This window comes from Lampetra fluviatilis, chromosome 10 (genome assembly GCF_964198595.1).
Source record: "Lampetra fluviatilis chromosome 10, kcLamFluv1.1, whole genome shotgun sequence".
Lineage (NCBI taxonomy): Eukaryota > Metazoa > Chordata > Hyperoartia > Petromyzontiformes > Petromyzontidae > Lampetra > Lampetra fluviatilis.
In genome coordinates, this window is record NC_136284.1 from 16,269,702 (window position 1) to 16,294,141 (window position 24,440).

General features: G+C 43.5%; 1 protein-coding gene across 7 annotated transcripts; it reads left to right on the forward strand.

Annotated features, from left to right (window-relative positions):
• The first annotated feature begins 846 nt into the window (after positions 1–846).
• LOC144934648 (poly(rC)-binding protein 3-like) lies at positions 847–24,038 on the forward strand. Of its 7 annotated transcripts, none has more exons than XM_078860698.1 (13): positions 847–893; positions 2,713–2,817; positions 3,476–3,499; positions 3,930–3,962; positions 4,066–4,182; positions 4,776–4,910; positions 7,599–7,727; positions 8,071–8,151; positions 11,985–12,026; positions 12,147–12,237; positions 12,341–12,393; positions 12,854–13,023; positions 16,279–17,555. In XM_078860698.1, the coding sequence occupies exons 2-13, from the start codon at positions 2,743–2,745 to the stop codon at positions 16,601–16,603; spliced, it is 1,275 nt and encodes a 424-aa protein (XP_078716824.1). In that variant the 5' UTR covers positions 847–893; positions 2,713–2,742; the 3' UTR covers positions 16,604–17,555. The 7 variants fall into 7 exon arrangements, with proteins under 7 accessions (XP_078716824.1, XP_078716827.1, XP_078716828.1 ...); XM_078860701.1 differs by lacking the exon at positions 16,279–17,555 and adding an exon at positions 22,258–24,038 and having other exon boundaries at positions 853–944; XM_078860702.1 differs by lacking the exon at positions 16,279–17,555 and adding an exon at positions 22,258–24,037 and having other exon boundaries at positions 853–944; positions 4,779–4,910.
• The last annotated feature ends 402 nt before the right edge of the window (positions 24,039–24,440 follow it).

Consider the following 24,440-nt stretch of genomic DNA (forward strand, 5'->3'; position numbering starts at 1 on the left):
CCCGTGCAGAGCCCCCAGCCTCGCCTAGATTGCCCAGACGGCCGAGGTGGCACCTTGGCAGGCTGGGCTGCTACCCCGCACCGCCCCTCCACCCACGATCCCCGCCCGCTCTACAGTAGTATCTACGGCCTATAGTAGCGACTCGATAGGAGTAAGTGCACACATAGGGGTGGGGGGGGGCATCACACTGAAGAATTTACCTCAGCGTTTTGTGTATTTTTTTGCATTTCTAACACGAATGAGAATCCCCTCCCCCTCCACCGAACGCACGTGCGCGTTGCGATGTGCAAGCACGGCTTTGTCGTGCATGCGCAGATGCGTGCTTTGGCGCACGCTGAGCGGCGTAATATAACAAATAGTAGCACAAAATTGTTCATTTAACTACTAGTTGACGGATGCGAAAATGGAATAGCGTTGGCTCACCACGGGGCTTATCGCGTGGTACCCGGGTACTTTTTTTAAACCCCACGGTTCGCGAGCCAAATCCTTCGCAAGTTTCGTCCACAAACAGATAGAGAGACAGACAAAGAATGACGTTCATAGGTAAGATTTGCATTATGCCGGACAAGTGGAGAGGTCATTCCTAAACATTTACGCATCACGTGGCGATTACGTCACACTAGGAGAGCCCTTCGTCGGTCACGTGGTGTGCCGAGAGGCGTGGCCGAGGCGCTGAACGCGCGCGCTGCGGGGAGAAGCCCACGTGATCGCGACCCCGCCCTCGCGCGCGCTGCCGTCACGTGGTCCGCTCGTGCCGCCGTCGAAACACGGCCACTGGTCGCTGTCCAATCGTGGGCGAATGCCGGTGTCACGTGGTAACCACGAGCCAATGAAGAGGAGCCGTGTCGGAACGTCACGACCGTGCGTTACGAACGTGCGGAGCGCGGCGCGAGGTTCGTGGGCCCCCCCCTTTCCCTCAACCCCCCGCGGCCCCCGCCCGCCAGGTGAGCCCCCCCCCCCGCCAGACCCCGCTCTGGCCCCCCACCCGGTACCCGGCTCGCGTGCCCCCCACCCCATCTACTCGCGGGGCGGCGGCGGCGGCAGCGGCGATCGCGGCCTGCGCGGCGGACCCTCAGGGCCCGGGCCTCCCCCTCCTCCTCCCGCTCCGCATCCTGCGGCCGCCGCCGCTGCTGCTGCTGCTCGCGAGTGCGCGCGGCGCGGCCAGAGAGACGTGGCCGACGTGGGGGGTCGACAGGCGCGGCGCTGGGGGCCGGTGTCGTGTGACTCCTGCACAGCACTGCAACAGCTCCTCTACGGGGGCTATGGAGAATGGCCATTGTCACACACGTTGCCTATTGTGTTCATTTGTGTGAACCGGACAGTGCCGTTTAACTACAGTCTACTGTGCGGTGCTGCGGCGTTTTTCGTAAGCACAGTGTGAGTCCTGTGCTGTGTAGCTACAGTGATATATACATACAGTGCTGTGTGACTACAGTGCTGTGTAGCCACAGTACTGTAACTACAGTGATATAGACATACAGTGCTGTGTGACTACAAAGTGCTTTGTCGCAGCGGTGCTGTAAGTGCAGCACGAACGATGAAGACTGCTTTGTTAGAAAGTACCGTGTACAGTGCTGTGTAACTACAGTGCTGTGTATAAATTCAGAGAAGAAGACCAAACAATGTAGATTGATTTTTAAGACTTCAACATCACATTTCCAAATTTGTATTACTGTACCTCTGATAAGGCTCAACCCTTCTGCGATGAGTATGCTGCAAATCTATGCCTTTGTTACGTTTCATCTTGCTTCGTGCAACAATTTAATGCCTCCTGAAATTCCGCACCCAAAACTCGACTTGGAAATTAGACCACTTAGATACTTTCTTTCGGAGGGTCCTGCTGTCAAGTTCTCACAGTGGCGGGGCGATACTGCTGGGTCTGATCTCAATTCAGTAACTTGCAGATCATGTTTAAGATTTGGGATGTTTGGGCAGTACCAGTTGCATTGTACTTTTTTAGCTAGAGGAAACCAGAGGAAACCCATGCAGAACAGGGGGAGAACATACCAACTCCACACAGATATGCATCTGAGTGGAATCGAACCCAGCACAATATTGTGCGGCATAAGTGTACCACTGACCCACTCTGCCGCCCTACATCACTCCAATTCTGATATTCAATTCTGATATAAGCACATCTATAATTTCCTACACAAGGTTAACAAAGGGCATTTGAGCCCCACTGATCCCCCAAGCCCATGCTTGCCTCCCCTTCGCTGCCTGGTTCCCCGCACCTTTCTTGGTAATGGAATCTGGGTGAGACTGGGATATGCCCAAGTCATTAATCATTATCAGCTATGGTCTATCCAGTGCTGGATAAAGATGAACACGATCTCTTTGTGTTTGTCGACTAATACATTTGTTCCTCTTTATATCTCTCAAATTCCAAGTGTACACCTCTGTGCGTCTTTGAACACTTATCCACTTTGTACGCTTTCTATTGTCTTCGTTAATGTCCATGTTTCCGATTCATATGACATAGCAGTTAGTGAATGATGCATTATAATAATTCCAGGCACAAAAACAAGTTGAAATGTTTAACCTTCTGGTAACAGTGAATTCCAAGCTGAAATTTACTGTTTAAATCTTGACTGATGACGACCGCTTGTGTGTTGCGATCGAAACGTCATAGTTTTTTGTTATTTTCTTTGAACCTATCTACGTGACTTTACCGAAAGACCCAAATAATATTTACTGTGCTTGTTCCACCAGGTGTAACCCTGCAGAGTGTGGTGAAACAAGATGAGTCATCTCGGTGGCCAAGCCGAGGGTGGACTTAATGTGACGCTTACAATTCGTCTTCTCATGCACAGCAAGGTAAAGAAAGCATCAGGCATCACCTCACAAATTGACTTGGCATCCAATTTAAATTGTTTCTAGCAGGCGGCCCGCAAGGCCGTGGGACGTTGTTCACAGGTCTCTCCCTCCACACACCTGTCCATCCATATAAAGGAATAAAATAAATGTTTACATTTCCTGTCAACCACAAGGCTTTCTGGGAGTGCATCATTTCAGCAGCATTGGGTCAATGCAAGAAACTCTGGACTGGTTTTATCACACATTGCCTCATCAGCATTCCGGCTTGCTTGCACCAGTGCTGATTAACTTCCCGATGTTAGAGGCAAGGACCCTCTTTTTAAGATATTGAACCGATGCTTCTGAAATTATGCACTCGAATAAGGCTTTGTAGTTGAATGGAAGTGTAATCTTTTTCATGTGGAGGAACATTTTAAGGAGATATATTCACTGCTCATTTATTGTGTAAAATACAGTCTTTATTTCATGAATACATACAGTTGTGCATTTGTCCTGAACCTACGATTAGCACGGTTGGTTGCATACAGTGTGAAAGAAGTTCAGCATACATGCCCACTCACGAGATTCTTAGTTGTAATTTGTGTCAGTGTTGTCTACAGTAACCGCACTACTTTTATATGCCTCTGAACTGATTTATATATTTTTCTTTTATTTACAGGAAGTGGGAAGCATCATAGGCAAGGTGGGTTTCACATTGCGTTTAAGATGTTTTCACATACCTTCAGTTCAGCTTTATCTAGCTTGGATAAATCTTAGAACATAACATGTACAGCTCTCTTAATTGCACTGCATACAGTTACAATTACAAGGTTTAGATATGTTGCATATAGCAGGTGATGTGAGTACAAAGCATGTACCAAGTCAAAGATGCACCAAGGATTAGGATTAATTTGGTATCCCAAGGGTATCCTCCCAAGTTGCCTTGAGCAGCTGTCTTGTTGTGTGGCGGTCATATTTACATCTCTTTGTACATTCATGGATAACAGCAATTATTGTGTTTCTAGTCCTCACCAATATAATTAATGTTTAATATTGTTACAGATTAAATTAGTTATTCACTATAACCTGCACATGTACCTGATTATGTGAACTCTTGTTCATTCACTTCACAGAAAGGGGATTTTGTGAAGAGAATCCGTGATGAGGTAATGTTTCTCTGTTCATACCAACACAAAGTGTGTATCGATGCAGCAGAAGTGTGCGATCCTGTAGGGTGGGGGCTGATTTGCAGTGTGTTTCTACTTGCAGAGCGGGTCTCGTATTAACATCTCGGATGGGAACTGTCCTGAGCGCATTGTCACGGTCACTGGTCCCACCGAGGCTATTTTCCGTGCTTTCACAATGATGACCCACAAGCTGGAGGAGGTATGACCGCTACAGAAATACTTTCTGTTGATCTGTTTTAAGGCCGTGATATGACAATATTTAACACATGAAAGTAAGCTTCTGAATTCACACATTTAGGAAAGTTGCAGCTTAAGCGTAAATATTTGTATTAAAGAGCATTAATTCCCTTTGTGGGTTTGACATATAATCAAGAATGTATTTTTACAAACCCTTAAAATGACCAAAGTTTTAACGTTAAATTGTTGATCAAAATAGATGTTGTATGTGGGCCTAATTCCTGAAACAGAGTGGCTACAGTCAGCCATAACATGGTAATGAGGAACCTGGGTAGGGCAGCTTGAAACCTCTCCCACGACTCTTAGGGCCTTCAATAAGTTGCTTTATTAGCATGAAAATGTTATTTACATGAAATATTTGTAAAATATGCCACGTTTTATATCTTTCCAGATAATTACTTTATTGGGAAATAGCAATTGTTGCCTCCGACTGTGAACAATTTTGCAGGACCCTCCTGAAAATAGTTGAGACTTGGTGAGGCTTTTCTGGGTAAACACTCGCAATAATTACGACAATAATAACAACGTGCGCTTGGTGCGTATGTGTATATGGAGCAGGACATGATCAGCACGATGGCGAACAGCGTGGTGATGAACCGCCCACCGGTCACCTTGCGCCTCGTGGTGCCAGCCAGCCAGTGCGGCTCTCTCATTGGCAAGAGCGGGAACAAGATCAAGGAGCTGCGAGAGGTGAGGAGGGTTCCCTCGTGTATGCAATGTGGAAATACAAACATCATTGTGTTTGCTGCATTTTTTGGGGGGGAAATCGAACAATGCATCGTCTGTCATTTGTCTTAGAGCACATTTCACCATAGTTTCTGGTAAGTAATGTACAGGTTTCATTTTTCGACTTATTTTGAGAATAGATTTTTGTTCCAACATTTACCCTTAAATATGCTTTAAAAAGGTCTTCTGCATTATTATGAATGATTTTATTACGTCTTGGAGCCGAAATTTATTCCTTATGAATGCATCTCCACTGATATAATTGCTGTGCAGTAGACTCACGCGGAGACGAGGAATACTATAAGGGCTTTGCCGTTTATTAAAACACTCTCACACTCGACATCCTACGCTCACACCAGTGTAGGTGCACTCTGTCTCGGTCCTTTACCCCGGACACTGAATACTATTTGGGTCCAACCCTCGGCTACCCTTTGGGCTCTCTCACACGTCTGCCTGGAGCGGGGGTTCGGCCAACACCGCTCCGCGACAAGGAGAGAGAGACCCTCTTCATCCGATCCTTACCTTGGCTCCCCATGACAACCCCACCTTCGTCACGGGGTACCCCTTAAGAACTCCTTGGGCGGCTCCTGCCCCCAGCTCGGCCCCGCCTTTGTTCCCGAAGGGTGCTCTTACACAACCCGTGACGTTGCGAGTGGCTTGACTGTCAACCCACTCGCACCTCCTTTTGTTCCCCTTCTCATTGGTTACTCACAATACTCTACATAATGGAAGTGATTGGTAAAATACTGTTCGATATACAGCATTCTGCGTTACGGACAACTTTACAGGAATGCATCCATTCCTAATATCAAGGGACGTATGTCTTCCATTGTACTTTCACTTGTATTGATGATTATTTACAATCACAATGCTGACTAATCTGAAATGGAAATCTCTACCTAGATGCCACCAAGTAGGCTAAGCATTTATCGTGTAGATATGGGTTTGTTGTTATGTTATTTACTAGCTTCTTTGCCTGTCCTAGGACGGATCTGTAATATTTACGAAAAAAATGAGCGGAGTATAATTGTATCTTGTGTAAATTGAATGGCAGTGAATCTTGCATGAAAGTATGTCATAAAACACTTCACGGAATTTCACTGTAGCACTGTATATAACCGACCTTCAATTTGTTCAAATTCACTGCTCTGATACTTTATTCTCTTCTGCTTTCGGTCGCTGGGGTTCGAATAAATTGGATGGCAATACAATATCTGGAAAATCACCGAGAAATGTCTTTTTAACCAAAATGTAGAAGTCTAAATTAGACTTGCCTTTTGTCTCAAGTAATGAAGAAAAAAATAAAAACCCCAAATCCACTTTATTGCTGCGTAGAATTATTTATTAGATTCACTTTCAATAAAGAAACTTGAAACTCAAAGCGAATTTGCGAATAAAAAATGTATTTCCGCTCGACCTTCTTAATGACGGGGGTGCGGCATGTGGAGTGACGTCACGCGCGGGACAAACTCCCTCGTTAATAATCATGAGCGGATGATGTCACTCGACGTGGAGCTCCCCCCCTCATGAATAATCATGGTATGATGACGTCACTCATGTGGATCCCCGCCCCACCCCCTCATTAATAATCATGAGCGGGTCATTATTTTCGATTAAATATTTCGGATTAACTGCAATACACCCGTCCTTGAATGGGCTATAGGCTACTTTTATCATAATTTAGAAGCAAAAATTAGACTTGCCTTTTGTTTCAGGTGCTGAAGAAATAAATAAAGACACCAAATACACTTTGTTGCTGCGTAGAAATATTGATTTGATTACATTTCAATAAAGAAACGTCAAATTTAAAGCGAATTTGCGTTAAAAAATGTCTTTTTAATCGACCTGCGGGAGTAAAAATCCACTCGCTCATGATTATTAATGGGGGGGGGGGGGGGGGTCTCTTTTGCAGTTTTGCAGTGACGTCACGTACAGATATAGCACTGCTGCGTAGATTTATTTTTGACTTTCTGTAAAGAAACGTCATATTTGAAGCGACTTTGCGTCAGTGTAAAAATCCACCCGTTCATGATTATTTTATTATTAATGACGGGGGGGGTATGTGGAGTGACGTCACGCTCGTTACATACTTTTTTGGCCTATTATAGTAGTAATTGGGCTAAACCCATTTTCAAAATGTACTGCGTCTTTGATGCGTGAGTAATTTCACTCCGATGTCACTCCATACACCTCTTTATGCCAGTGCTGCTCCTGTCACATTTCTAGAGCATTAATGAAAACAATTTATTTGCAAATGTAAAAAAAAATCAGTCTACAATGCCATTATATATTCTATGATTAGTAATTGGTCAGATAATAACAAAATATGAATGGCATTTACAATATCCAAGTGTGTTTCTTGTATCGCCCTCTGTTGAAGCCACTGCTGATTAGGCCTCATCGCACTGTGTGGGTTGTGGGGATTATTTGACCATACTTTACCACAGTGTAGACGCACAGAACAAAAGCGGATTTTTCTGCACTGCCCTCTACTGACGACCGTGGTGTCCTGCTACCGCCTATGGCAGGCTGGCGTGCATGCTGGGCCGAGCACTGTCTATTCTCAACCCTGCTTGGTATTCCCGATGATTCGATCGTAAATGTTGTTTTGTGCCCCTTATTAAATGGTGGTCGTCTGGAATTTCTCTACAGTCAACAGGTGCCCAAGTGCAGGTGGCTGGAGATTTGCTGCCAAATTCTACCGAGCGGGCCGTGACCATCTCTGGCACACCAGATGCCATCGTGCAGTGCATGAGGCAGATCTGCCTTGTTATGCTGGAGGTCAGTTTTTACATCACTACTACAGTGTGTGCTTGATATGATTATTTGCGTAATTTGGCAAATGCTGAAGGTTTGTTTAAATTATATATTTTTCAATGGTAAATAAGGGCAGTAAAAAAATTATAATATGCTGTCTGTGTTTCCATGTTAGTCTGTTATGTTGTTGAACCAAAGGCAGTTTGGAAAGTATTTCTAAGGACGCATCATTTCCTTTTTTTATTGTATTGCATTATGTTTTGCTTGTTTGGTATTGTATTCATATTCGTCTGTGATGCTCTTTTCACACGCAAGTTCATGTCATGGTCAGCTACTGATGATGCACTTTGCTGTGCTCATCTTTCAGTCTCCTCCGAAGGGTGCCACGATCCCTTACCGCCCCAAAACATCCACCACCAACAATCCGGTTATTTTTGCTGGAGGCCAGGTAAGTGATGCACGTTCATTTAAGTGCAAGACAACACCAGTACATGTGCATGTGTAGACACTAGAATTTGAGAAGCTAATTTAATTGCAGTTGATTGCTCTGATTAAATCCTGGGATTATGCAGTGTTGGCACACTCTGCGTACACGCATTCCCACATGCTGGCTTTTTTTGTTTACCACACAACTGTGAGATGCTCATTTTAAATCCGTTATCATGGTGGATAGCAATTGTAGGTTTGACTTAAAAAAACTCTCATAAATATGACGTGGCTCTCAGCCATTTCTTTCCGTGATGCATGAATGCATTCAGCGTTTGCGTCCCCATCTTCACAGACCTTGAGTTGCATCAGGTATTCTTAAGATGATCATTGCAATGTGGAAATGTATGTATGCAATCAATACATTCTTTACTTGACTAATTGTTACTATTCAAGTTTTGTAAGCTTCATATTTTTAATGGCTTAATCTTATAATGCTCGCATAAGTGCATATTTTCGACCTGCTCTACCCACTGCTGGATGAAGGCCTCTGCACATCATCAGCACTCCCTATGCTCCTGTGATCCCACAATCCATCTCGATTCTGCACATGAGCTAATCCCATTGCTCCCCTGGTTGTCACTTGTCACCAGTCTCATCCGTCGGCCATCACACCTTCTGGCAATGTGTCCGACCAAAGTTCACTTAATTTTTTTGACAATTGACATGTTTCCATGCATGTGTCATATTAGTCTGTCAAAGCAGGTAATATTAATTGATTGAAAACTTTCCTCCTTAGGCACATATTTTTCATTGCTTTTGGAATACCTGTGTTATCCAGCCAGTTAGGATTGTGATTTGTCAGTCGAATCACAGTTTGAGGAAGCCATGTTCAATTCCCATTGTAAATGAGCGTCATTTTGTGGGAAGTTGGCAGTAGTTGTGCGTTAGGACAGTGGCCCCTGTCATCAACATCACAAGCCATAGTCAATTCACTGCTGAATGAAGGCCTCTCCCCAAGCTTTCGCCATCTCTCACGATCCTGCAGTGCAATAATAAATGTCTGACCTGTACATGTGTAGTAGGTTCAAAGAGACTTGGACGACGTAGTCGGAGGCACACTTATTTATTAAACGTTCCACTGTATACAGGCCAAGGTATACGACACTCGAAGGGGTATCGGCCCCTTCACCCGTCTAACAGGGAGACCCCACAATCTCTATCCCGGCTAGCCTACTCCCAGGTCCTCCACTACAGAGCTAGGGGAGGCTAGCTGACCCAGCTCTGGCCAAGCTGGGATTACGGCACCCTGATTCCCCAGACCGGCTCTTACAAGAACATCGGCTCTGGGCTCTCGGGGCCACGCCACTGGCTTGCCCTGGTCGGTCCTTAGGAGGACGGCGATCCAGGGGAGTCCCAGGGCCTATCTAGCCGGTCTTCTTTCTTCGCTGGTTAAGGCTGAACACTGAACCCCGAGCCCTCCGGCTCACCGCCTCATAGAGCAACTCCCCCACCAAGGAGTGGGGCCGTGGGGGATCACAGCGCCGTTTTAGCCCCCGAGGCTCAACGGTGCGGACGTGGATGTTAGCACGCTTCCGTGTGCGGCCATAACCACCCCTGGTGTGTTTGTTCGCCCTCCCGTAACACCTCTACACATGAACTAACTTCATCGCTCTATCTCTTCCTCAAGCATGTCCTCTTGGATCCATTTTATCCTTCATAGCTCATCGGATTCCTCCAGTGTAAATAAAGATTCTGATTCCTTGGCTGCCACTGTTATTGGTGTCCATTGGCAATCATCATTTCTGGCGACATCTCTCTGCCAAATTACTTTCACTTAATCAGAATCAGAAAGGGTTTTATTCGCCATGAAAGTTCGCACAGACAAGGATTTTACTTTGGCCGGAAGGTGCATACATTCAACGTATAGGAATCTTAAATCTTAAATAAGTGGTTTACAAGTCTAACTATACTAAAGGTACAAGTCTAACTAATACTAAGGAGCTAAAGTATGTAAAAATTGAATAAAATATAATCTAAAATATACAATAGCTATAATATACAATATAAAATTACAAAAATGCAAATAAGGTAACATAGTGCAAATATGGCAGGGTGTCATTGTGCAGATATTGTGTTAAACTCAGTTTGAGCGTTAAAGTCAGTTTGAGCCCCTGGCCTTGTTGAAGAGGCCAGCAGCGGATGGGAAGAAACTGTTTTTGTGACGTGAGGTTTTGGTCCTGATGGACCGCAGCCTTCTGCCGGAGGGGAGTAGCTGGAACAGAGAGTATCCAGGGTGGGAGGGGTCGCCTCAGGGTCCTCGAGGTGTACAGGTCCTCGAGGGTAGGCAGATTGCAGCCAATCACCTTCTCAGCAGTGCGAATGATACGCTGCAGTCTGCTCTTGTCCTTTGCAGAGGTAGCAGCGTACCAGATGGTGATGGAGGAGGTGAGGATGGACTCAATGATGGTTGTGTAGAAGTCCACCATCATTGTCTTTGGCAGGTCGAATTTCTTCAGCTGCCGTAGGAAGTACATCCTCTGTTGTTTTTCTCTTTATGAGGGAGCTGATGTTCAGTTCCCACTTGAGGTCCTGGGAGAGGATAGTGCCCAGGAAGCGGAAGGACTCCACAGTGTTGACTGGGGAGTCGTACAGGGTGATGGGGGTGAGTGGGGCTGTATTCTTCCTGAAGTTCACAACCATCTACACTGTCTTAAAATCATTACGCTCTAAGTTGTTCTGGCTACACCAGGTCACCAGGTTGTTAGTTTCCCACCTATAGTCAGACTCATGCCCACCAGAGATGAGCCCAATGATGGTGGTGTCGTCTGCAAACTTCAAGAGTTTGACGGACGGGTGACTGGAGGTGCAGCTGTTGGTGTACAGGGAGAAGAGCAGAGGGGAAATGATGCAGCCCTGAGGAGATCCGGTGCTGATGGACCGGGAGTCAGAGACTTGTGTTCCCAGCTTAACGCACTGCTTCCTGTCAGGTGGAGTCGGGCACGTTCAGCTGGGAGAGCTTGTCCTGAAGTAGGGCAGGGATGATGGTGTTGAAAGCAGAGCTGAAGTCCACAAACAGGATCCTGGCGTAGGTTGCTGGGGAGTCCAGGTGCTGTAGGGTGAAGTGGAGGGCCATGTTAACTGCGTCGTCCACAGACCTGTTGGCTCTGTAGGCAAACTGCAGGGGGTCCAGGAGAGGGTCTGTGATGGCTTTGAGATGTGCCAGCACCAGGCGCTCAAAAGACTTCATTACCACAAGAGGTTAGGGTGACGGGTCTGTAATCATTAAGTCCTGGACTTAGCTTTTTGGGCACAGGGATGATGGTGGAGGACTTGACACAGGCTGGTACATGGCATGTCTCCAGGGAGGTGTTGAAGATGTTGATGAACACCGGAGACAGCCGGTCAGCGCAGTGCTTGAGGGTCGCTGGAGAGACAGTCTGGCCCAGCTGCTTTGTAGTTTGGATGATGTTATTAACCTGCTATCTTCTCTAATCCACATGTGTTTCATTCTGTTTCTGCATGTAATTCCAAGCATGCAACTCTTTATGCTTTTTTGCACACTTTGCAGGTTTTCTATATCTATTTAATTAATGACTGCTACTAATCCATCCATATGTCATACTGGCCCCTTGACTTTCCACAACTGTACATGTCCGACTGTCTTTGGGTGAACAACAGAGAATACTATACTCCCAATGTTTAGTTGAGCTTGAAGACAATGACTTTTTACTTGGCCCATGGTGTCATGTTTGGAATATGTCGACATTTTAACCAGCAAGTTGTGCCAAATCAAGTGTTTCTGAAATAGTATTTCTTGGAATTCATCATATGTTTTTGGTATCTTCTTTACAGGCCTACACAGTTCAAGGACAGTATGCTATCCCCAATCCAGATGTAAGTCAAGTTTAAAAGCAAATGTCTGGTCTAGTGACACCATTGCACCTTTGTAAGTTTTAGAGAATGCATACATGTGCTGTTACTCTGTAAAGTAATTATACTGGATGTGTCTTACAGCTGACAAAGCTGCACCAGTTGGCTATGCAGCACACTCCATACACTCCTATGACTCAGCAAACCCCAACGGGCTTCTCCGCAACTGCTGAGGGTACGTGACGTCCCGCTTTTGCTACGCTCCTCGTTACTTTCTCGCGTTTCGCATAAAGTGTGCTGAATAACATTTTGACATTTGACCTGTTTTTATCATGCAGGTGTTGACTCGAATAGCCAAATCAGCACACACGAAATCAGCATTCCAAATGATGTAAGTCAAATGTTATCTATTCTACTTTAACTAATTATATTTGTCTCCCCCGGTTCCATCTCAGTATTGTGACTCCTTGGCCCTGCCAATGCCCCTGACCAACCAACACTTTGGCCCAGATTGACCACTAACACCAGGCCAGATAGCATTTATGTCCCTCATCCTGTGGGAAGACGATCATTTTAAATACCGTTATATTTTTAGTTACATGTTTTGTAAAATTGTGCAGTAATTCAATATTGATTTGAAGCTTTACTCTTTGGTTCTTTCGGTAAAGTCATGTAGGCAGATCTATTATGTATTTCTCTATCTACGTGACTTTACCGAAAGAACCAAAGAGTATGTGCAGTAATTTACATTAAATATGTGTAAGTCAAATAGATTTCCTGCTAGGAGTGGAGACTTCCTGTATGAACTGGCTCAATGGCTTGTTCTTAATTATGAATTACTTCTGTTGCAGTTAATTGGATGCATCATTGGGAAACAAGGCTCAAAGATCAATGAGATTCGTCAAATGTCTGGTGCTCAGATTAAGATAGCCAATGCCATTGAGGGATCTACTGATCGGCAGGTCATCATTACGGGATCCTCAGCCAACATAAGTCTGGCTCAGTACCTCATTAATGCAAGGTAAGTTTGTATCATTGTTTTACAAATTAACATTTAATGTAGTTGATTAATAATCCCTTTGAAGTATGTGTTTTTAACCAATATGAAGGAGTGTAATTGAATGGAAATTCTTCACTATAATTGCAAAATTTAACTTGCCTGATTTAATCCACAGTCGTCCTGGTATCTTCCTAGTATCACATGTAGAGATGTCCCCTGTTGTTTGATGGTTCCCTGTGATGTGCACGCCCCACTTCTCATTTAGCAGCTTGAGATAAGCCTGCAAGTTTTATGTTATGTAAATCCATATTGTACTGTACATTGTATTGTGCAGTGCAACCTGAAGCCAGACTTGGGTAAGCCAGACTTTGGGCCAATACAGAAAGGCTGCTGAAATCAATATACATTTCAATGACGTAATAAAAACATTCACCAAACCATGGGTAAAATCGCAAATTAAGTTATGTACAGTAGGACATATTGAAAATCTGTGCCAACCTTGTGTATTAAGTTTTTTTTGCACTTAAAAGCATTATGAAGTTCAAGACGATATTCCTGACCATGAAATGCAATTGATGAGCATTTGTGTTCGAGAAATTCTAAAGCTAAATACTTGCACCACACTTACACAATCCAGTTTTCACAAACTATCTTCTGATGTTGCTGTAACTGATTGGCGAGATCGTGTCCTCTTGTCGGAATCCCCTTTTAACGTGTTTGTTGGTACTTGATGTCGTCTTCGTGGGTCTTTGTAATGACCTTAATGTAGTTACTTTAAATATTGTTTGAGGCCTTGGTTTCTGAAAACTTGGATAACTGCATATCTTTCTACTTAGTCTTTTCCCAAACCTTGTTAATAGTACCTATGTGGTCGATGGTAGAGAAACCTTTCCTAAATTCTGCTTGTTCCCATGTACATTTTTCTTTTTTTTAGTTCCCCACTTTATGCTGCTGGATTTCAGCACAGAATGCCATACCACTGAGCGGCATACCGCCTAACGTCATACCACCAGTTGGCATACTGCCATGCGTCATACCACTGAGTGTCATACCACTGACCAGAGTGCAACCATTTGGCACGTTGAGCACCATCTTGGTGCCACTGATGCTCTTGCTTGTTTTTTCACATCACCCTAACCCCCGGCCCCTCCTGCATTTTCCCACAAGCCTCTTAATAATAGCTGTTAGTTTGATTTGGTGAGCAGGCCTGTGGCTAGGAGGCCTGTTGCTGCCCCCTTCCATCACACACCCTCTTGTTCATTCTTAGCTGAAGATTTTAAGATCATCCAGAAGGCTGCTGTTAAGCTCCTCAAGTGAAACGTCGGAGTGTTTTATTACCCTAATTTTCAAACCTCCCAATGGACGAGCTGCAGTACATTTGAGGATTATCTTCCAGTTCAAGATTGTTGTTTTCATGCCCCTTACTACCTTGAACATTTTTTATGTAGTAATCATGCTCCATTTGCTCTGCACTTGTACCATTCTTTCTGCTGCTGCTTCATATATTCTCACCTCGTAATTTGCCTGTTAACTAGCACAACTCTCTATGGTACATGTCCCTCCATAGTCTCTTGTATGTTTACAGTCCTTCCAGTTCTTACTCATTTTAATGCAAGTTGTCAATTTAAATAATGCAGTTTTGAAATTGCCAATTTTGATGAGACCGCATCCATTTTAGTAGGGTAGGTTAGGATGGTGATGAATACATCTTGTTGTTACCCGTGGTACACCATGGCAGAGGGAGGAGAGTCAAGGATGTCGTGGAATAAGGGAAAGTAATGGGAAAGGGAGGAAATGCTGGGATGGAAGTCCCCAAGACGGACAAAGAGTGCACGGCTCAGGATGAGCAGAGGGGGAGGAGGAATGACGAAGCCAATGCCAGGGATGGGAGGGTGAGGGGGAAGGATCAAGTGGAAGTGAGTTGGATGGAGCAGCCCCTGTTCTCACAGCGGGTGGGGAGAGGAGGGGCTCAGAATGGGCGTGGCCACACTTAAGTCACGTGATTTATGGGAGGCTTGAGCTGATTTAGATACATGGATGTAAAATGCACGTATTTAATGAGAATCATTTGATCACTCGTTGAAGCTTCTACATCATTGATGGTGGGATGCTTGTTGAACATTTCCTCTCAAGCCTTTGCCACGCTACTGTAGGTATCGGCAAGAGTTGAATCTATATTTTTCGATTGTATTTGATATTGTATTTTATTTATGGCCATCCTGCAACGGTACAGATATTGTACAGTACAAGATCTTAGTTACAATCAAAGTTACATAGATCACGATACAACAAGCCAGTGTCGGTATATGTTTGACACGTTACAGGAATATCGGAAACCGGTCGAAAATGTTAAAAATACAAAGCGTGAATACATTCACAGAGGAACTCCCATCGTGATGTATTTGTTTTCAGAGAGCATGTTTTCAACTAAAACAACGTGCTTTTTCTCAGAAAGATAGCTACTGAACCAGTCAATTGTATGCCCAAAGAGTTGGATAATTACACCTTGTCTTCATACTTATATACCAAATGTATAAATAGGAACACTAGGCAATATTACCTCATGTGTATAACTTAATATTTAGTCGGCCAAATCTGATAAATTACTGGCAAATTACTTGAAAGTGAATACCACATCGTGCCATCACCCCCTACTGGCAAACTGAGATGTCAATGTTCTGGCTGGTGCTGTGTCGACCTCGCGCCACACAGGAACCGCTGCCTGGTGGGAGGGGGGGGGGTCCTTTGACTCGACTGCAACAGGGCATTGACATTGTTAAGATGAGATGTGGTGTAGGGTCGTGTTGAGTGTTGCTGAGGCATTTAAGCAAGCAGTATGTACATAAAAAATCCTCCATCTAGATGTGTTATTTTTATCTCTCAGTGGATGTGGATTCTTTTCAGTTACCAACAAGAGACAAACAATGTAATACGTCTATTTCCAATTTGAGATGTATATGACTACTTAATAATTTGTACTTATTATTTGCGGTATTTAGGGTTTATTTTATATTGATAATAAATTATGTACTTGACATTCTATTTTTATTTTGCCCGCTTATACTGGATATTTCTTATGTTGTAATACATATCAACCTAAGTGCAGCAGTATTAGTCTTGTGATTTGAGCATTTGGCAAGTGTTTTTGTGCTTCTGCTGATACGTTTTGGCAAGGCAAACTGTACTTGCGTGTTTGCTACCTTTGTGATAATGGAGTACTGTGACACAGGTGGTCCCATGTTATTTACTCGATATCATGTCTTGTTTTTCCTGCAGCCTGGAATTGGCTATTCCTCCTTCTCCCATTACCACCGCCCCTGTGTCCAGCCAACTGAACAGCGCCCTTCCTACCCCCAGCCCAGTGGAGTCTCTCCTTGCTGTCACCTCCATCCCACCCTCCACCCCTCTCTCTGCTGCTGCTACTCCCAGCCCCCCGCTGTTGCTGCCTGTAGCAGGCCTTGTAGACACACTTTCACTCCCAACGATTCAGCCCTGCCAGGCAGGAAGCGATCACGCCTCCAATGCAAGTGGGGAAGGTCAATCAAATAAGTTCCTTGCTAACATGAACATAAAAAGTGAACACCGCTATAAGCCTTATTAACGACTGCACAACCCTCATTTGACAGTGATGAGCATTCATTTGGATATAAGTGTGTTTATTTGATACAATTAATTATTCCTCGACAAGGACATGTGCATTGTAAACTACATGTGTTCGTAGCAGACTCGAATCGAGCCTTTTGTATTTTTGATACTGTAGGTAAATTCCCTTTTTCCCGGATGTTTCAATATATCAACAGTGGATACAAATGTGGAAGTTTAACATTTAAATATAACATTTAAATAAAATCATTTTATATTTAATGATGCTGCAGATGCTTTGCTTCCACTATTATAATGTTGTGATAATAGGAATGTGAAAAGAAAAGCTGTACAATCACTCATCTTGCATATTTTTACGTTAAATTACATGGTGCATTGTTGGCAAGTAGAACACGTTTGATGTATTTAGAAACAAAAATTGTCACCATTATTGTGGAAATAATGTATAAGCAATCTTAAATATGAGGTAGTTTGTTTGAGATCATACAAGTCCTATTTTAAAGTATCTTGCACTATGTGGTGGCCAATTGAAAAGTATCATCCGCTCAATCTTGTGTCGGCTAAAACAGCACCACCAACAATCAGGTCTTTATAAAATCTAACATGTTAGCAATGGGCAGAGCATATTCTCACCCATAGTTAATCTGGACATCTGTGAAAAAGAGCTTTATAGTTAATCGGATTCTTCCAGTATAAATATTCTGATTATTTTTGAAAAAAGGTCATTCATTATTTTAATGTGCTGGAGTTGCTTTACGTCTAAAGGAAAATACTGTATGGTAGTGGCATGTGTGTTGCATGTTTCATTGTAACCTTAAACCAAGACTTTCCTTTGGGTGTTGGTGATATGCTTAAACGTACATTTATTACTTACGTCTCGTACATAATCTTACCGGTACTGCATCTCAGTAATTTAAAGCACAACTAAACTCTGTTGTGCTTTTTTGCATGGCCAGCCATATGTTAATTGGCAGCTGCATTTTCTTTGGTTGTTGTATGAGAAGATTAAAAATGTAAGACCACTGTTCTAGTATTCTGTTGTCTTAACATGAAGCAGTATGCAAAGTTGAATTAATCTGTAATTTCATGTACCATGTCTGTGTAAATTCACAAATGGTTCATTCAGTACTTTAGGATTAACATAATTTGTACTCCCGTAAATAATATTAATTCATGCAACGTTTTAGGATATTTAAGCATGCATTTTTCACCATTGTCTTTTGACTATCGTCTTACCCAACATATCAAGTTTTCAAAAATATTGTTGCACTTCAATAATAGACAATTGTGTTTGTGGAAAGCAATTCAACAGCACTTAACAGGATTCAGCCTGCTGATGAGACTCACAGTTGATAACAGTCTGTTTGCTTACTTGGATAAAACATTACATATTCCTGCCAAGGCGTTCAACAATGTTGTCACCACGGATAAGCTACTCCGCTGAAACATGACAGCAGTGTAGTCCTGGACAGGAAGTGCTGTGGGTTATGCTTTCATGTCAGAATAACCCTTTGTAGGTCCTCATGAGAATATCCCTCTTGGAAACCCACCAGAAAACAATAGCTGTTGCACTTGGCAGTGTAATATTGTGACTCATTTGGGTTTTTCCAGACTAACAGAATGCCAACAAACTGATAAAAGATACTATAAGTATGGGATACTATAATCCCCAGGACTGGCATGGGCTCAAATTGACCTTGCTTTCATGTGAACAATCAAAGACTATACATGCTTGTGGCCTGTTATTAAAGACATGCTTCAGATTTAAATGTTCAAATCTTATTAACTCTTGAAATTTTCTAAAGTATTCAGAGTTTATGTTGAGACATCTGTAATATAAGACTGACAATCATCCTCAGATCCAAGATTCCTACACTACCCTGCCAGTTATCAAGTGTGAACAACTGGTCTTTTTATTTGAATAGTTTGAGAATTTTTTCAATTATGTTGTGACAACGACTGAGGGCCACAAATCTGAACTGTGACTCCTGACTGATATTTGAAACTTTGCGATTTTACATTCATGCTTTTTCCATGGCGTCAGTTATCTGGATTATAAAACCAAGAAATTACTATTTCATAACAAATACTATATTTTTTTATATGCTATGAAGAGCCATTGCCCATTTATGTTTATATTCAAGACCACGATGTTATTAATTAATGTGTTGCATTCTTTTCAACAAAACATCTTAGTTTAATTTATATAGTGCCTTGATCAATGCGCTGAACAAAGAATTTGCTATTTGTACAGCAGAATAGTGTGATGAGATGAGTTGATGAGAAGGATGGTAGTACATGGTGGACAATGATGTGTGAAATAAGCAATGATGAAAGTGACGATGAGTGGTTACTGATGAGCGAGTGTGAATGGGTAAGGAAGTTGGGAAGAGGGATTGAGTCAGTGATGGGGAAGAGGAGTTTGGGAAGAATGAAAAGTGGAGAGTGAAGCGGATTGTTTGGCATGTAGGGCAACTTTTTCCAGTATAAGGAGGCCAGAAGTCAGAGAAAACTGAAGGGTGATTGGGCACAAAGAGGACGGGGAACAGGCAGAGACAGGTGGGATTGTGAACGCAGAGGGCGAGAAGGAGCTTAGAATGAGATGAGGGAAGCAAGTTACGTTGGGGCGAGATCATAGCCAGATTTGTAAACTAGGGTGAGGAATTTGAAAGGCACCGATAATAGATTGGAAGCCATTGTTGCTGGATGAGAAGTGAGGTGTGAGAGTGGTAGGGGAGATTGAAGATGATCCAGGCAGCGGCAGTTTGCATTTGTTGGAGTGGTTTAAATGCATATGAGCAAAGACTGAGCATAAGAGAGTTGCAGTAATCGAGTTGAGTGAAGATGAGGGAGTACTTTTTGTTGATCAGAGGGGGTTGACTTTAAAAATGTTGAAGAGGTGAAAGTGACAGGAATGGGTCGTGGCAGATATGTGGTCAGAGAGAGAGAGAGAGGAGTCAAAGATGATGCCAAGATTATGGGCAGATGAGCCGAGGGTAAAATAGAAAGGGGAGAAAGATAGGGCAGGGAGGAGGGGAATGTGAAGCAGGGAAGAAAATAATTTGGGTTTTGGAAGGATTGATGGGAAGAAAGTCCTGGGACATCAAAGATTGGATGGCAATCAGGCAGCTAGAAATGTGAGAAGCAAGGTCAGCAGTGAAAGAGGAGAATAAGAAGAACATTTGAGTGTCGTCGGCAAAGAAATGATGAGGAAGGTTGAACAATGAGATGAGGGATTCGAGAGGAGAGATGTCGAGAGAAAGAAGTAGGTGACAACCTTGGGGACAGTGACGGGATGGGGGAGAAGTGACGTGGTTGGATGAGACTGCTGAGGTGCTTGAGGAGCGATAAGACTGAAACCAGGAAAGAGGGACACCTGAGATTCCGAGAGAGGAAAGGGTCTAGTAGGATGGTCAACTGCATTTAAGGCTGCAGTAAGGTCGATTCGAATGAAAACGAAGAAAGACCGGCGTGCACAGAGTTCGACAAATGTTTCTGTACTGCGAGTAGGGCTGTTTCAGTGGAATTGAAGGGACGGAACCCGGATTGGAATTGTGGGTAATAAAGAGTGAGAGAAAATGTACTGATTGAGGCATGAGCGGATCAGGCGTCCAAGTAGTTAAAGAAGAAAGGGAGAAGATACGGGAGGAATTGAATAGGCAAACAAGGTAGGGGAGAATCAGAGGGAGGAGATGGGGTATGAAGGAGGAGGAGATAAGGTCAAGTGGATAGGAAGTAGGGTGGAGATGTTGAAGTAAAGGATGAGGAAGTAAAGTCGGATTGAGGTGCATGTGTGGAAAAAGATTGACCGTGAGAAATGGAGAAGGAAAGGAGGTACAGATGGAGTCCATTTTAGATGTCAAAAAGTTAGCAAAATCTTTGGTAGAAGGGACAAGATAGAGATAACTGGAGGAGAGTTGTGGAGGAGATTGTTGGGAGTTGAAAAGAGTTGACGGGGATGAGGGGCAACAGAAGAGATGAGGGCCAGAAAATAATCTTTGCTTTGTCCAAGTCGGATAAGAAGTGGAATGACATGAAGTCAGATTGTTGGTTGAGGGAGACGATTTGTGAAACCTTTTCAGCTTTGTGCAAGAGGGATTCGTTTTGACTGGAGGAGGAGATTGATCCAGAGTTGAGGCTTGCATGAAGGGGACCGAACGCGAAGGGGGGGAGCCAGGGAGTTGAGGAAGGAGTGCATTAGAGAGGGTAGTGGATGCTGAATTAGGATGAAGGAAGCTGAAATCAGATATAGCAGGTAGGAGAGAGGAAATGCTGGAGATGAAATAACTTGTTGAGAGGTAGAGTGGAGATTGACGGAGGATTGGATGGGCAGGGGGATAGGGGTGGAGAGAGTTGGTGAGGGAAAGGAAGGAGGGACCAGGGGGGGGATGCTTAAAAACGGAGGTGAAACTGAGGCCAAGAATATTACCAGAGGAATGAGTCGTGGAAGGAGTGACAAAGAGAAAGGGGATGGATGCAATAGAGGGAGTGCTGAGATTAAGATTAAAATCACTCATGAGCATTGACTTAAGAATTTTTATTTTTTTTCATGAGATATTGGGACATCAATTATGTGAATATGAACCAACATGACGTTTTTTTTTACTAAAAATAAATCAGCAAATAAATATAATTGATATTTCAAATGTACGTTTTTACATAAACAACTCACAAATTACGAGTACGTTTGAGCAAAATAGTAAAATGACTCAACAGTGCAATGTACGCATTTACATCAGGTAACAATTGTCATGACTGAAAACTGTACACTGATTTTAAATAAGAAATCACTTCATTAAAATGTGCACATTTCATCCAATATTCATCTTCATTGTAATACCCTGCAGTAACAAAATGACAGATTTGGAAAATTCTGATATAAATGCAACTCCGATTTTTCTGTCAATTATACTAGAGGTGCTTCATGCACACAGCCATTTGATTTCTGGACATGTTTGACACCAGGGCAATACAAATTTTGTAAAGGGAAGTACAACGTTGCTTAATAACCTGATCACAATCTGCAGATGACGGATTTCCAAACACGTTCAAACTGACCATTTAAAAAGCATGGTTACGTTTTTGTAGTCATTGGTGATAGAGCTGTTTATATAATAGTGCAATATTCGCCTTCAGTCTATGTTCATGTTTTTCTAGCTCACTTTTACTTTGGCGTTTAATAGGAAATGTTTTTGACCTTGATTATTTTTGTTGCTCTGCTCTAATTTCCGGTTGTTTGGCTCTGATATATATTTGTCATTGTTGTACTTTTGTTTATTACATAATTTTGGTGACCCTTGTCATATGCAAATGGTCTCTTGAGTTCTTACTTGATGAAACAGGATACATTAAAACAACTAAAACAATCCTAGCCTGCAATGCACTTATGTTTTGAAGAACTGTATAATCACTTTTTCCAGCTTGGACATTGTGTCAAGTTTAGACTTAACTTTCGTGACTGCAAGAATTAATATTGTTGGTTCCTTTTCTTTCCACCTGAAGAAGACCGCTTGTGTTGCGATCGAAACGTCGTGGGTTTTTTGCTTTTTTACATTTTTGGTTTTCTATCTACGTGACTTTACCGAAAGAACCAAGACTATGAATTGTGTCAAGTGTGTTGCCTGAAGTGTCTGCTCTGAATTATTGTTGCAGGCTAACGTCCGAGGTGTCTGGCATGGGGAATGTGTGAGAGAGACTCCCCCCACACCGAGGGCTCCGCAGCTGCTGTCCATGGCCCGGGGCCCCTCCCTGACCGTCCTACACCTCGTCCTCGGTTCTCCAGCAAATAGATGTGTTTGTGTGGTTATGTACCAACAGACCTAGCTTTTCTTAATGTTTTTTTTGTATACCAGCATTTGATTTTGTGATCAGAATGCTAAATATATAAGCATATATATGTAGTGGAATTATTTGATTTAAAACTAGAAAACAAATAAAAACCATAAAATGAACACTATAAAGTGGCAGTGGTGCAGGATTTAAGATGTGTTGTGTATTTTAAAGGTCTAGTTTTTTCGTTTGCCATGAAGTGATGGCATCGGTTTTTTAAAGTTGCCTGTGGTGACTGGGCTCAATGTGTGTACATTCAATTTTCTCTTCACTCGGGCGATGTAGGAGACGGTCACAACAAGTGGGAGTTCCTCCCAGTTGATCCCAACTCCCTGCAGATGGGTGGCCAAATGGCAAAGGCAGATGTGGCAGCAGCAGCAGCAGAGGTGTATGGCTCTGGCTGATTTGTAATGGTACTGTGGGAAATACTTTTCTACTGTGCCAGTAGCTAGAAGCAGATACACTGGTAGGCATCGAATATTACTTTTGGAATATCCTGGCAAATGCCTCAATTAGCTCATTTGCCAGATCCAACAATCAAAGTCGAATTGTAATGTGAATTTACTTCATGAACTGACCCATCCAGCCCACACCTCCAGCACATATCTTCCACCACACCCTGCTACAATCGCCACACGACCACTCCTCACCACACACCCTGCCAATCAACCAAATCACCCTGCCCCTTCCCCTTCAGTTGCCTGATGTCTCTGCGTTCTGTGTATGTATTCTCTCCGTCTCTATGTCCATCCCTTTACCCGTGTGTGTACCTATGTCTATGTATCTGTCTATCTGCCTGCCCTCTGTGCCTCTGTGTGTGTGTGTCTATATGTTTGTTTGCCTTCATCACTTCTCTGTCCCTGTGTGAAAACACTCGTGTACACTCTCCCGTGCCATGATCCGGGCAGGTTCGCTCCTCGCACAGCTCCACCTCTGCACCCCCCACATCTGCCCCCCCCCCCACTCCATTTACCCTTCCCCACACTTCGTTCCATAAGTAGAATGGGGGTAGTCACGAGACGATCATTGCTCAAAACCATGAACATTTGGTGTCGCATTTCTCTCAGTTTTTCGCCGACCGCTTCGGAACAGTGAAGCACATCTGAGTGCATCTCATTTAAAGTGTATATTGTATGTGACATCTTCTCGGTGACTGATGGATCACCCACCGTCTTGTGCATGCATCAGTTTGTAGAACGTGCAATATACAGCCTGTGAGAGGCCTACTTCTGGTTTCAAATGCAAGACAAGAGTGGTAAAGAAAAACTATAATTAAATTCCCGATTTTTCCATGCATAAAGGTTACAGCAAGTCCCGCACCTCCGATTATTGTTGTTGGCTATGTACAGTGCGAAAGAAGTTCAGCATACATACAAGTGAAATGTTGAGGGACGGACATTGCACGTCTCTTCACAACTAGATTTTATTTAATTTCCGGAGTGTAACCCACTTGCAAACTTCTACCCAATACATCTTATATTCGTATTTGTTGGCTGTTCCATTATTTACTGTTGATGTATACTTTCTGCCATTTCCGCAACCTACTTGGATGTATGCTTCATCCTGGTATTCTCTGGCAATGTTGCGTCCCTGCTGGTTGTCTGCTACCTGGTCGACTGCTCCGCTGTTGGTAGAAATCGTTGCGACTGCTTGTGCTGTGGATTTCCCATGGCTGCATAACTGTAGTGCCCACGCGCCGACCTCTGGGAGTGGCCTCTGTCTGCGCTGCTCCAACTCTTAGCTTATGGGCCAATGGTCTGCAGTTGGGTTTCTGCACACACGAGGGGCTGGACAGCAAAGGAAATTGGCGCTGTTCTAGCAGCCAAACATTCAAGAAACATCATATGGCATGCATGCCATTGGGCCACATACAAAGTGCACAACTTGGAATGACTGCAATATGGTCAGGGGAGTGGATGCAGGATGCTAATTGTACAGGACAGCCTACCTGCTGTATAACAGATGCAGGCTACCATACTTGTTAATTCAAAAGTGATGCTGATCTT